This window comes from Heterodontus francisci, chromosome 3, assembly GCF_036365525.1.
Source record: "Heterodontus francisci isolate sHetFra1 chromosome 3, sHetFra1.hap1, whole genome shotgun sequence".
NCBI lineage: Eukaryota > Metazoa > Chordata > Chondrichthyes > Heterodontiformes > Heterodontidae > Heterodontus > Heterodontus francisci.
Window position 1 is genome coordinate 18,949,649 of NC_090373.1, and position 12,666 is coordinate 18,962,314.

The 12,666-nt window shown below is 42.9% G+C and overlaps 1 protein-coding gene across 4 annotated transcripts in view; it reads right to left on the reverse strand.

The window, feature by feature from the left end:
• The window catches only part of phf3 (PHD finger protein 3), a 170,302-nt gene that overhangs the window by 65,680 nt on the left and 91,956 nt on the right, over positions 1–12,666 (reverse strand). For all 4 annotated transcript variants that reach the window (XM_068020146.1, XM_068020145.1, XM_068020144.1 and 1 more), the window contains one exon: positions 4,237–4,387. In XM_068020146.1, the coding sequence (XP_067876247.1) occupies positions 4,237–4,387 (151 nt within the window). The remainder of the gene's footprint in view (positions 1–4,236; positions 4,388–12,666) is intronic.

Consider the following 12,666-nt stretch of genomic DNA (forward strand, 5'->3'; position numbering starts at 1 on the left):
GAGAAGTGTAAAGGAAGTGAGGGACCTTGGAGTAAATGTCCACAGATCCCTGAACTGTATAACTCATTGGTTAGGCCACAACTTGAGTACTGTGTGCAGTTCTGGTCATCTCAATGCAGAAAGGATATAATTGCACTAGAAAGGGTACAGAGGAGATTTACGAGGATGTTACCAGGACTGGAAAAATGCAGCTATGAAGAAAGATTGGATAGGCTGGGGTTGTTCTCCTTGGAACAGAGAAGGCTGAGGTTAGATCTGATTGAAATCTACAACATTTTGAAGGGCCTGGATAGAGTGGAGGTGAAGGGCCTTTTCACCTTAGCAGACAGGTCAGTGACTAGGGGACATAGATTTAAAGTGATAGTAGAAAAATTAGAGGGGAGATGAGGAAAAGATTTTTCACCCAAAAGGTGGTGGGGGTCTGAAACTCACTGCCTGAAAGGGCAGTTGAGGCAAAAACCTTCAACTCATTTCAAAAGGAGTCTGGATATGCACCTTAAGTGCCATAATCTACAGGGCTACAGACCAAATGCTGGAAGGTGGGATTCGAATGGATGGATCGTTTTTCGGCCGGCACAGACACAATGGGCCAAGTCTTTCTGTGCCTTAAACGTTCTATGATTCTATGATTTCTACTTGAGCCTACCACTAATTTTTGCAGCATTGTACACCTTTTTCTTGCAATTTGACACACCCCTCAACTTCCTTAGTTAGCCACACATGATGCATCCTTCTGTTCGAGTCTTTCTTCCTCAATGGAATTATATCTTTGTTGAGTGTTATGAATGATCTCCTTAAATGTCTACTTTTTTACCCAGTCCACTTTAGCCAACTCATACCCTTGTAATTGCCTTTATTTAAGTTGAAGACACTAGTTATGGACCCACATTTCTCACCCTCAAACTGACTATGAAATTTTATCATGTTATGATCACTCTTGCCTAGAGCATCCTTTACTATGAGGTCTTTAATTAATCCTGTCTCAGTACACATTACCAGGTCCAAAATAGTCTGGTCCCTGGTAGGTTCTAGAACCTATTGTTTTAAAAAACTGTTCCGAATACACTCTATGAACTCATCCTCCAGGCTACCTTTGCCAACTTGATTTGCCCAATCAATGTGAAGATTAAAATCATCTACAATTATTGCCGTCCCTTTCTTGCAAGCCCCCATTATTTTTTGAAGTATACTCTGTCCCACTCTGTAGCTGTTAGGGAACCTCTAAACTATACCAGTGATTTTTTTTCTTGCTATTTTTTTTTATCTCTACCCAAACTGATTCTACATCTTGATCTTCTGAACTAAGATTATTTCTCACTACTGCCCTGAGCTCATCCTTTATTAACCCCAACTCCTTTTCCTTTCCTCCTGTCCTTCTGAAATGTCAAATACCCTTGAATATTCAGGTCCCAGCCTTGGTCTGTGCAACCATGTCTCTGTAATGGCTGTCATATCATACTCATTTATTTCTGTTTGTGCTATCTATTCATTCATCTGGTTATGAATGCTGCACGCGTTCAGATAAAGAGCCTTTAATTCTGTTTTCTTACCATTTTTCCCTACTCTGACCTTATTTGTTGGTGCACTCTTATGTTTATACGCTCTGTCCCTTCCTATCACACTCTGGTTCTCATAACCCGTATCATTATCTTGCCTGCTTCCCTATCCTTTCTCTTTAACTTTCCAAATCTCCCCTCACATGAAACGCCTTTTGAAAGTCCATATACACAACGCCAACTGTACTACCCTCATCAACCCTCTATATTACAGGAATACTAGATATTCAATGGGACCAGCAGACATCAAGGGGCAATTGAGGCATGCTAAGGGATCAGTATGGACATCAGAATTCTGGCTTCTGAACCCAGATATCGCTTGAGCTCTTTTGAGCAACATATTGAAAACTTGACATTCTATAATTTCTTTATTCTTCAGTAATGGAGTTTTCTATTTCTGTGCTCGCTAGCTCACGATATTCTTCCCAGATGAGCACAAAAGCAGAAAACATAAGCCATTGTTACTGTTTCTGTATACGCACTGATTAAAAATATTTTCTGCAGTGATAGTGCTGCTTTCCTTTACTAACTGGCCGTTGATTATCCTTCTAAAGTTAGGTCAGGGATCCTTACAATTGGAGGACATTGGTAGGGTGTTGAACGAATACTTCACATCTGTCTTCACCCAAGAGAATGTGGATGTAGATATGCAACTTAGAGAGAGAGAGAGAGACAGTGAGGTTCTTGAGCAAATTGTCGTAGGGAGTGACAAGGCATTAGAGGTTTTGGCAGGCTTAAAAGTGGACAAATCTCCAGGTCTGGACGATTTGTGTCCCAGGATGCTGTGGGAGGCGAGGGTGGAGATTGCAGGGGCTCTGACCCAAATTTTTAATTCCTCTCTGGCCACGGGTTAGGTGTTAGAGGACTGGAGAACAGCTAATGTGGTCCCACTATTTAAGAAAGATTGCAGAGATAAGCCAGGGAACTACAGACCAGTGAGTCTCATGTCAGTGGTAGGGAAACTATTGGAGAAAATTCTGAAGGAGAGAATCTATCTCCACTTGAAGAGGCAAAATTTGATTAGGAATAGTCAGCATGGCTTTGTTAGAGGGAGGTCATGCCTAACAAATTTGATTGAATTTTTTGAGCATGTGACCAGGTGTGTAGATGAGGGTAGTGCAGTTGATGTAGTTTACATGGATTTCAGCAAAGCCTTGGATAAGGTCCCACATGGGAGACTTATCAAGAAAGCAAATGCACATGGGATATAGGGTAACTTGATAAGGTGGATTCAAAATGGCTTAGCTATAGGAGACAGAAAGTGATGACAGACAGCTGTTTTAGTGACTGGAAGCCAGTGTCCAGTGGCGTACCACAGGGATCTGTGCTGGGTCCCCTATTGTTTGTCATTTATATAAACGACACAGATGACTATGTGGGGGGTAGGATTAGTAAGTTTGCGGATAATACAAAGATTGGCCAAGTGGTTAACAGTGAGGTTGAGTGTCTTGGGTTACAGGAAGATATAGAGACGGATGGTCAACTGGGCAGAAAAGTGGCAGATGGAAATTAACCCTGAAAAGTGTGAGGTGATACATTTTGGAAGGAGTAATGTGACATGGAAGTATTCAATGAATGACCTGACACTGGGAAGTTCCGAGGAACAAAGGGACCGTGGCGTTTGTCCATAGATCTCTGAAGGCAGAAGGACAGGTTAATAAGGTGGTGAAAAAGGCATATGGGACACTTGCCTTCATCAATTGAGGCATAGATTACGAAAGCAGGGTGGTCATGTTGGAGTTGTATAGAACTTTGGTAAGGCCACAGCTGGAGTAGTGTGTGCAATTCTGGTCGCCACATTATAGGAAGGATGTGATTGCACTGGAGGGGGTGCAGAGGCGATTCAACAGGATGCTGCCTGGGATGGAACATTTAAGCTATGAAGAGAGGTTGGATAGGCTTGGGTTGTTTTCATTGGAGCAGAGAAGATTGAGGGGTGACCTGATCGAGGTGTACAAGATCATGAGGGGCATGGACAGGGTGGATAGGGAGCAGCTATTCCCCTTAGTTGAAGGATCAGTTTCGAGGGGACACAAGTTTAAGGTGAGGGGCAGGAGGTTTAAGGTGAGGGGCAGGAGGTTTAAGGGGGATTTGAGGAACAACGTTTTTACCCAGAGGGTGGCGACGGTCTGGAATGCACTGCCTGGGAGGGTGGTAGAGGCGGGTTGCCTCACATCCTTTAAAAAGTACCTGGATGAGCAATTGGCACGTCATAACATTCAAGGCTATGGGCCAAGTGCTGGCAAATGGGATTAGGTAGACAGGTCAGGTGTCTTTAATGCATCGGTGCAGACTCGATGGGCCGAAGGGCCTCTTCTGCACTGTATTATTCTGTGATTCTGTGAATTTATGTTGACGAGCAAAATGTAGTATTTTACAGGCAATGTTTAAACTTTAAAGAACCACATAGCTTATGGTAGATAGTTTAAAAAAAGGAAGGCTAACCATTGAACTTCTCAACAACAGTGCACTTCTGACAGACAATTTAGCTTGGGAATAGCCTACCTAGTGCCATTTACAAATGTTAAAGGACAGGAAATAATGCTGCACCAAGACGGTTCTTCACCTGGATTTACTTTGGATTCTTTGTTGATAACATGGAGAAAAATAACAATGATAATCTGAACCTACTGTTAACGGCTTTTAAAAAACACCAGCTAAATATATCTTTTATTTTTACCTTTTTGCTAAAATATCCTTCAGAGAATGGCGGACATTCTGTCTAATTTGCTCAACAGTTGGTTGAGGTGCAGAAGGGCTGGTTGGAGGCGGTGCGCTATTTGATCCTCCTTTCTCTGCTTTCTTCTTTACAGCTTGTTTGTCCTTTAAGTCTGGAATAAACATAAAAACATATAAACTGCATTTGTCTAAATTCTACAGATCTTTTTCTACACACAGGACTTTTTTTTATACCACAAAAAGGGGACAATGGGTTCACACTTGTGTTTTCCTCAATGACCAGCACTCTTTGAAGAAAGGTCTGGCTCTTCCCATGCGAGGGCGAGTAAACTACAAGACAGTTAAGCCAGTGGAGCCCTCATCACGTAGACATAGAGCACACAAATAGCACCAGCATTTTAGTCTTCAAGCCCGACTGTTCTCAATTACGCTATCTTTCCTAACTCTGTACCACTTCAACTTTCATCAAAATTTAATGTCAAACATTCTATTTAATCCAATGACCTTATTCTTATATAATGAATATTTTCTCTGAGGAGACCTCAATTCAGATCCTAGTGTTATGTGCAAAATATTCAGAAACTAGTGACCACACAGATTAAAAAAAAAAAAATTATACTTTTATCCCTACAACTCCCTTGATAATTTACTTCCTATTATTTTATGATGAGGCACCAAATCTACCAAAACTCCCGGAGCCCTTTCTGCTTGACCCTTAGCATTTCTACACCATCTTATAGTATATCTATAATAGCTATTTTCCTGCCAGTACGCAACACAGTTGTGCAGAATAAATGTGTCTTTTTACACTTTTTTTTTTGCTTTGTTGCTCTTGATTGTCCATATCTTTAGTATCAGATACAAACTTGACCAATTGGCATTTGGCTTCTGCCATGGGCACAACCTGGAAGTTGGACTCAAAATAGTGCATATTTTACCGATATTAAACCGCACCCAAGTATCCTCGCAATCTCATTAGTTATTTCTAAATTCATTCATGGGGCATAGATATCACTGAAAAGGCCAATCACTAATTGCCCTTGAAAAGATGGTGGTGAGTCACCTCTTGAACCCCAGCAGTCCTTGTGATGTAGCCACACCAACAGTGCTGTTAAGGAGAGTTCCAGGATTTTGACCTAGAGACAATGAAGGAACGCTGATTTATCACCAAGTCAGGATGGTGTGGGACTTGGATGGGAACTTGCAGGTGGTTGTGTTCACACATGCTAACTGCCCTTGATCTTCTAGGTGGTAGGTGTTGTGGGTATGGCAGAAAACATCCAAGCAAAAAAATACCCATAAAACTGCAGATGCACATGTTTGAAACATAATTGGAACAGAGCCATAGGGCGCCTCAAGGTGCAAGAATGGACTATACAAGTCAAAGGAAAAAAAGATTTCCTTCAGTGAAGCTGGGGAGTGCATAGTAAGCAACACACAGCTATGTGTTGCAGATTTTTAAAAAATTAATGTATTGAAATTGCTCTATGAGAGTCCGAATTGTGTCATCCATTTCCCTTTTCACAGATAACTAAATCCGAGAAGAGACCTTTCACTTCTCTGGGAAAGACTGTCAGACTATCCTGGAATGAGGCACAAGGGAGGCAGCAGCAAATGATCAGCTCCCCAGCATCTCAGCCCTTACATTGTCAGGAAGCAGGGGCAGACCAAGGTCGAAGAGGCACTGAGTGGCACATTGATCGTCCCCAGTATTGCGGAGCAGTGCCTTAAGTTGGTTAATGATGCAACTACAGTAGAGGTGGTGAGAAAGTCAATGCCACAATTTTTGCCTACGTCCAACGTCATCCCCGTACTCAGGCGAAAGAAGCTGATTAGTGGCCTGCCCAAAAGATCTCCCAGTAAAATGCTTCAATTGTTCCATGCATTGAAAAGCACCGCAAACATACTCTTTTCAAATTTTGGCTTTGTAGGGCCTGCCTCCAGACTACGCAAAGGCAGGTACACACACAATGCCCGCAGATGGGAAAAAGAGTACCATTGCGCAATGTTCCAGTACAGGACAGTGGCACAGGCTTCCCACCCCAAACACCATCATGGGTCACTGGCAAAGATAATTGTTTTAACCCTCTAGTTTTCCCCCTGTTGGAAAGTAGCTGCTGTGGAGAAAACTCTGGGGAGGTGGAGGAGGGACAGAGGGTGTAGAAAGGGAGACTGAACAGCTTCTGGAAGAAATGGAAAGAGAAGACTTTGTTATGCAGCTCATGCCCACTGATCTGTCAGAGGAGGGACCGACAGGAAACCAGAGCCCCACACCTCCACCTAAATATTAAGCCCCTCTCTATGAACTCCTCTTTCTCCTCCTTTGGCACTAAGGGGGAAAGCTGCCATATTAGAAGGTATCTACCCATCTCAAAGTTATAATTTTTTTTATAGAAAACTTTTGTCATTAACAATTTCAACTCAACATTTTTGTAATAAAACTTTATTTGAATTTGGAGAGAGATTAGTGTCTGTCCAGGGGCAGACCTCCAGTTGTCACCTCTGAGGGTGGTGAGGGAATGCTCATCAAGTGAAAGTCTGTGCCACAATTCATGCTCCCACAGCCCTGCCATCTTGAACAAATGCCACGATCCCTCTGTTCTGGTTCCTGCAGCACAGGATCTCCTGGCTTTATAGGTGCCTCTCCCAGTACATCAAGGTCCACACCTTCAGTAATGGCGAAGTTGTGCAGTGTGCAGCACATGACTACAAGGGGAAATGTCATACCACGTATGTTCAGTCAGTTGCTCCGAGCATGCTGGGTGGCCAGCAAATCTATAGAAGTTCATTGTTCGCTCTCCTTCAAACCTGCTGTCCTCCTCCCTCCTCAGCCTTCTTGATCTGTCTAGAGCTTTTGACATAGTTGATCACACCACATTCCTCCAATGCCTCTCCACCAGCGTCCAGCTAGGTAAGACTGCACTCACCTGGTTCCATTCTTATCTAATTGTAGCCAAATCACCTGCAATGGCTCCCACCCAGTTACCTCACCTAAGGATCTATCCTTGGCCCACTCTTACTTCTCATCTACACGCTGCCTCTCAGCAACATTATCCAAAAACACAGTTTTCACATGGATGCTGACGACTCCCAGCTCTACCTTCTCGCCACCTCTCTCAACCCCTGCAGTCGAAATTGTCAGACCTCTTGTCCAACATCCAGTACTGGATGGGCCGAAATTTACTACAACTAAATATTATGACCAGAAGGCACTGTATTTGATCCAAGCTGCAAATTCCATTTCCTTGATACCCATTCTATCCCTTTCCCTGGGAACTGTCTGAGGCTGAACCACACTATTTGCAACTTTGGTGTCATATTTTACCCCAAGATGAGCTTTCAACCACATATCCGCACCATCACTAAGACCACCTATTTCCACCTCCATAACACCGCTTGACGCCACCCCTGCCTCAACTCCACCTGCTGCTGAAAACTTCATCCATGCCTTTGCGACCTCTAGACTTGACTATCCAAACGCACTCGTTCTACCCTCCATAATCTTGAGGTCATCTAAAATTCTGCTGCCCATATCCTAACTTTCACCAAGTCACCTTCACCCATCACCTGTACTTGCTGATCCACATTGGCTGTGGTTAAGTTACACATCAATTTTTAAATTCTCATCCTGTTTTTCAAATCCCTCCAGGGCCTTGCCCCTCCCAATTTAATTTTCTCCAGCCCCAGCACCATCCAATCTATCTGCATTTCTCCAATTCTGGGCTCTTCAGCATCCCTGATTTTAATCGCTTCACCTTTAGTGGCCATGCCTTTAGCTGCCCAGGCCCTAAGCTCTGTAATTCCCTCCCTAAATCTCTCCACCTCATTTTCTTCCTTTAAGACACTCCTTAAAACAATAACTCTATGAACAGACTGAATATCTTATGTGGCTCAGTGTCATATTTTGTTTTATAATGACTCTGTAAAGTGCATAGGATGTTTTATTATATTAAAGGTGCTACATAAATACAAATTGTTGTAGTTGCTGCCTTGGCGATATCAGGCATTTTGTTGAACTCTCCAGCACTATGAAACAGTCATCTGTCAAATGCTGTCCTCTACTACCTTTTGACTGATCCAGCACAGGTGGATGCCAGAAAGAATCCAGAGCCGTAAAAGTTGAAGACCATGGTCACCTTCATTTCCACTGTGAGGCCTCTGCAATATGTGGATGAAGTCAGTCAGCCCATGACCACCTTTTGTGAAGGGCAGACAGCACACAGACAGCTCCTCAGACATCACTGGAATGGCAGTCAAGGCCTCTCTGGGAAGTGTACCTACAAATGTGTTGCAGCCTCCTTCAGTGGTGCTTAACTCTGTTAGCCTCTCATCTCTGGTACTCTCCCTCCAATATAACAAAAAAGCACCTGTAAAAAGTGGCATCTTAAAATTTTCTCACTAGACTGTATAATGGCTTTCAAAGCACGAAGATGCTGGTGGTTTTAATTCTCTCATGGTCAGCTGATCTGCACTTACACCAGGTAGCCATGCGTGCCCGAAATTCTAGCTGCAATGTTAAGAGACTGACCCCATCCCACCATGAACAAGTACAATTGGCGGATACTTGAATTTGAGAGCTAGGGATATAGCCAATTTTCTGGATGGAGATTTATTCAGATGAAGGACTGATGAATGGATGTAAAAAGATTGAGAATAGCTTTGGTGTATTGCATTTTTCCACATAACTCACACAGAATTCCACAATCTCAAATCACATAATTTATCACCAATGTTGTACATCTCTCATGTACGCAAATGCGGAAGAAACTCCAGTTCTCCCCGATTTCCTTCCTTGAACCAATTTTATTATCCATGACCAAGTTTTAACTTAATTTCCATTGCTTCAGCTTTCATAACATGAGGAACTTTATCAAAAGATTTTTTTGGTGGCTTAAGTACACATCATGTGTTTTTTATACCACCATTTTGTATGCCACATTCTCAAAAGTCAATGAGATCTTCCCCTTCTAAAGCAATGCGAAATGGATATTTTGCAACTTTTTCACAGTAAAGAACAAAATACCAGCAGTACAAGTGACCCTAAAAATAAGCCAATGGAGGAACCTAGTGGATTTAATAAGTTTAAAAAAGGTAAAAGAAAACAATGGGACTGAAGATAGACGGCTCTTCCAGGAACTGATCGTTTCCACTCTAGGCTATTAAACCAAACAGGTAGGGAAATTGCAAATAAAAACAAGAAATGCTGGAAATACTCAGCAGGTCTGGCAGCATCTGTGCAGAGAGAAGCAGAGTTAACGTTTCAGGTCAGAGACCCTTCTTCAGAACTGGCAAATATTAGAAATGTAAAAGGTTTTAAGCAAGTAAAGCAGGGGTGGGGCAAGAGATAACAAAGGTGAAGGTTGTTGATAGGACAAGGTCACAGAGAATAACTGACCAGAAGGTCATCGAACAAAGTGTGCTGAAAGACAAAGCGTTAGTACAGATAGGGTGTGAATGACTGTAAAGCACAGAGCACTGCAAGCACACACAAACAGAAAAAAACACATTAAAAAAAAACAAAACAGTGGGTAAGCACAGTGGAAACAAACTAAACAAACTGAAAAACCTAAAATAAAATAACCAAATAAAAAAGGAAAAGGAAAAATAACTAAGCATAAAAGGGGTACCTGTCATGCTCTGAAATTATTGAACTCAATGTTCTGTCTGGCAGGCTGTAGTGTGCCTAATCGGTAACTGAGATGCTGTTCCTCGAGCTTGTGTTGATGTTCGTTGGAACACTGTAGCAATCCCAGGACAGAGATGTGAGCATGAGAGCAGGGGGTTGTGTTGAAATGGCCAGCAACTGGAAGCTTGGGGTCATGCTCACAGACTGAGCGGAGGTGCTCCGCAAAGCGGTCACCCAACCTGCGTTTGGTCTCTTCAATGTAGAGGAGACTACACTGTGAGTAGCAGGGAAATTGCAAATGTGTTAGTTTTGCCAAAGCTCTCTAGATTCAGGAATCGTGCCTTTGAATTGGAAAATTGCCAATATCACTCCATTACTTCAGACAGAAGGAAGGCAGAAACCAGGAAATTACAGACATGTCAGTTGTGGGCAAGTTACTGGAATCTATTGTCAAAGACAAAGTGACTGAGCATGTGGGCAAGTATGAGCTGATCAAAGAATGTCAGCATGAATTTGTGAAGGGGAGGACACGTCTAACTGATCCAGCTGTACAAAGTCTTGATCAGACCTCATCTGGAGTACTGCATTTAGTTTTGGACACATCTTAAAAAGGATATACTGGTCTTGGGAGAGGGTATAGCGTATTAATGGGATAAATTTAAGAGTTTAAATGGTTGAGGGGTGATCTGATTCAAGTATTTAAAATGATGAAAGGATCTGAATAGAGTTGGCACAGAGAAGGTATTTCCTCTAGTGTAAGAACAAGGGGGTACAATCTTAAAATTAGAGCTAGGCCATTCAGTAGCGAAATCAGGAAGCACTATTTCCACACAAAGGGTAGTGGAAATCTGGAATTCTGTCTCCCAAAACCCTTTGGATTCTTGGACAATTGAATTGCTCTAGACTGAGACAATTTTATTTTTTGTTATTAGATCAGGATATCAAGGGAGATCAAGGTGAGAAACTGGAATTCAGGCAAATATCAGCTATGATCCAATTGAATGTGGCAACATTTCTAGGAACTGCATGTCCTACTCCTGTTCTTATGCTCCTAATGCTTGTTTGTCAGAGTCAGAGTTATACAGCACAGAAACAGGCCCTTTGGCCCATCATGTCCCGGCTGGCCATCAAGTACCTAACTATTCTAATCCTATTTTCCAGCACTTGGCCCATAGTCTTGTATGCTATGGCGTTTCAAGTGCTCATCTAAATACTTCTTAAATGTTGTGAGGGTTCCTGCCTCTACCACCTCTTCAGGCAGTGCGCTCCGGATTCCAACCACCCTCTGGGTGAAAAAACGTTTCCTCAAATCCCCTCTAAACCTCTAAATGTACACTACAAACACTACAAATCACCTTAAATCTATGCCCCCTGGTTATTGAACCCTCCACTAAGGGAAAAAGTTTCTTCTCAACTAACCTATCAATGCCCCTCATAATTTTGTATAACTCAATCAGGTCCCCCCTTAACCTTCTCTGCTCTGAGGAAAACAACCCTACCCTATCCAGTCTCTCTTCATAGCTGAAATGCACCAGCCCAGGCAACATCCTGGTGAATCTCCTCTGCACCCTCTCCAGTGCAATCACATCCTTCCTACAGTATGGCGACCAGAACTGTACTCAGTACTCTAGCTGTGGCCTAACTAGAGTTTTATCCAGCTCCATCATAACCTCCCTGCTCTTATATTCTCTGCCTTGGCTAATAAAGGCAAGTATCCCATATGCCTTCCTAACCACCTTATCTACCTGAGCTGCTGCCTTCAGTGATCTATGGACAAGTACACCAAGGTCCCTCTGACCTCCTGTACTTCCAAGGGTCCTAACATCCATTGTATATTCCCTTGCCTTGTTAGTCCTCCCAAAATGCATCACCTCACACTTCTCAGGATTAAACTGCATCTGCCACTGCTCCACCCATCTTACCAGCCCATCTAAATCATCCTGTAATCTAAGGCTTTCCTCCGCACTATTTACGACACCAATTTTCGTGTCATCTGCAAACTTATCATACCTCCTATATTCATGTCTAAATCATTAATGTACACTACAAACAGCAAGGGTCCCAACACCGATCCCTGCGGTACACCACTGTTCACAGGCTTCCAATTGCAAAAACAACCCTTGACCATCACCCTCTGCCTCCTGCCACTAAGCTAATTTTGGATCCAATTTGCCCTTGGATCCCATGGGCTCGTACCTTCTTAACCAATCTCCCATACGGGACCTTATCAAAAGCCTTACTGAAGTCCATGTAGACTACATCAACTGTTTCACCCTCATCTGTACATCTAGTCACCTCCTCGGAAAATTCAATCAAGTTAGTTAGACACGATCTCCCCCTGACAAAGCCATGTTGACTATCCTTGATTAATCCCTGCCTCTCCAAGTGGAGATTAATCCTGTCCCCCAGAATTTTCCAATAGTTTCCATACCACTGATGTTAGACTCACTGGCCTGTAATTACCTGGTTTATCCCTGCTACCCTTCTTGAATAATGGTACCACATTCGCTGTCCTCCAGTCCTCTGGTACCTCTCCTGTGGCCAAAGAGCATTTGAAAATTTGTGTCTGAGCCCCTGCTATCTCCTCCCTTGCCTCACATAACAGCCTGGGATACATCTCATCTGGGTCTGGAGATTTATCCACTTTTAAGTCTGCTAAAACTGCTAATATGTTCAAGTATAGCACAATCCCCCTCCCTGATCTCTACACCTACATCGTCCTTCTCCATAGTGAACACAGATGAAAAGGAATCATTTAAAACCTCACCTATGTCCTCCGGTTACACACACAGATGCCACTCTTTC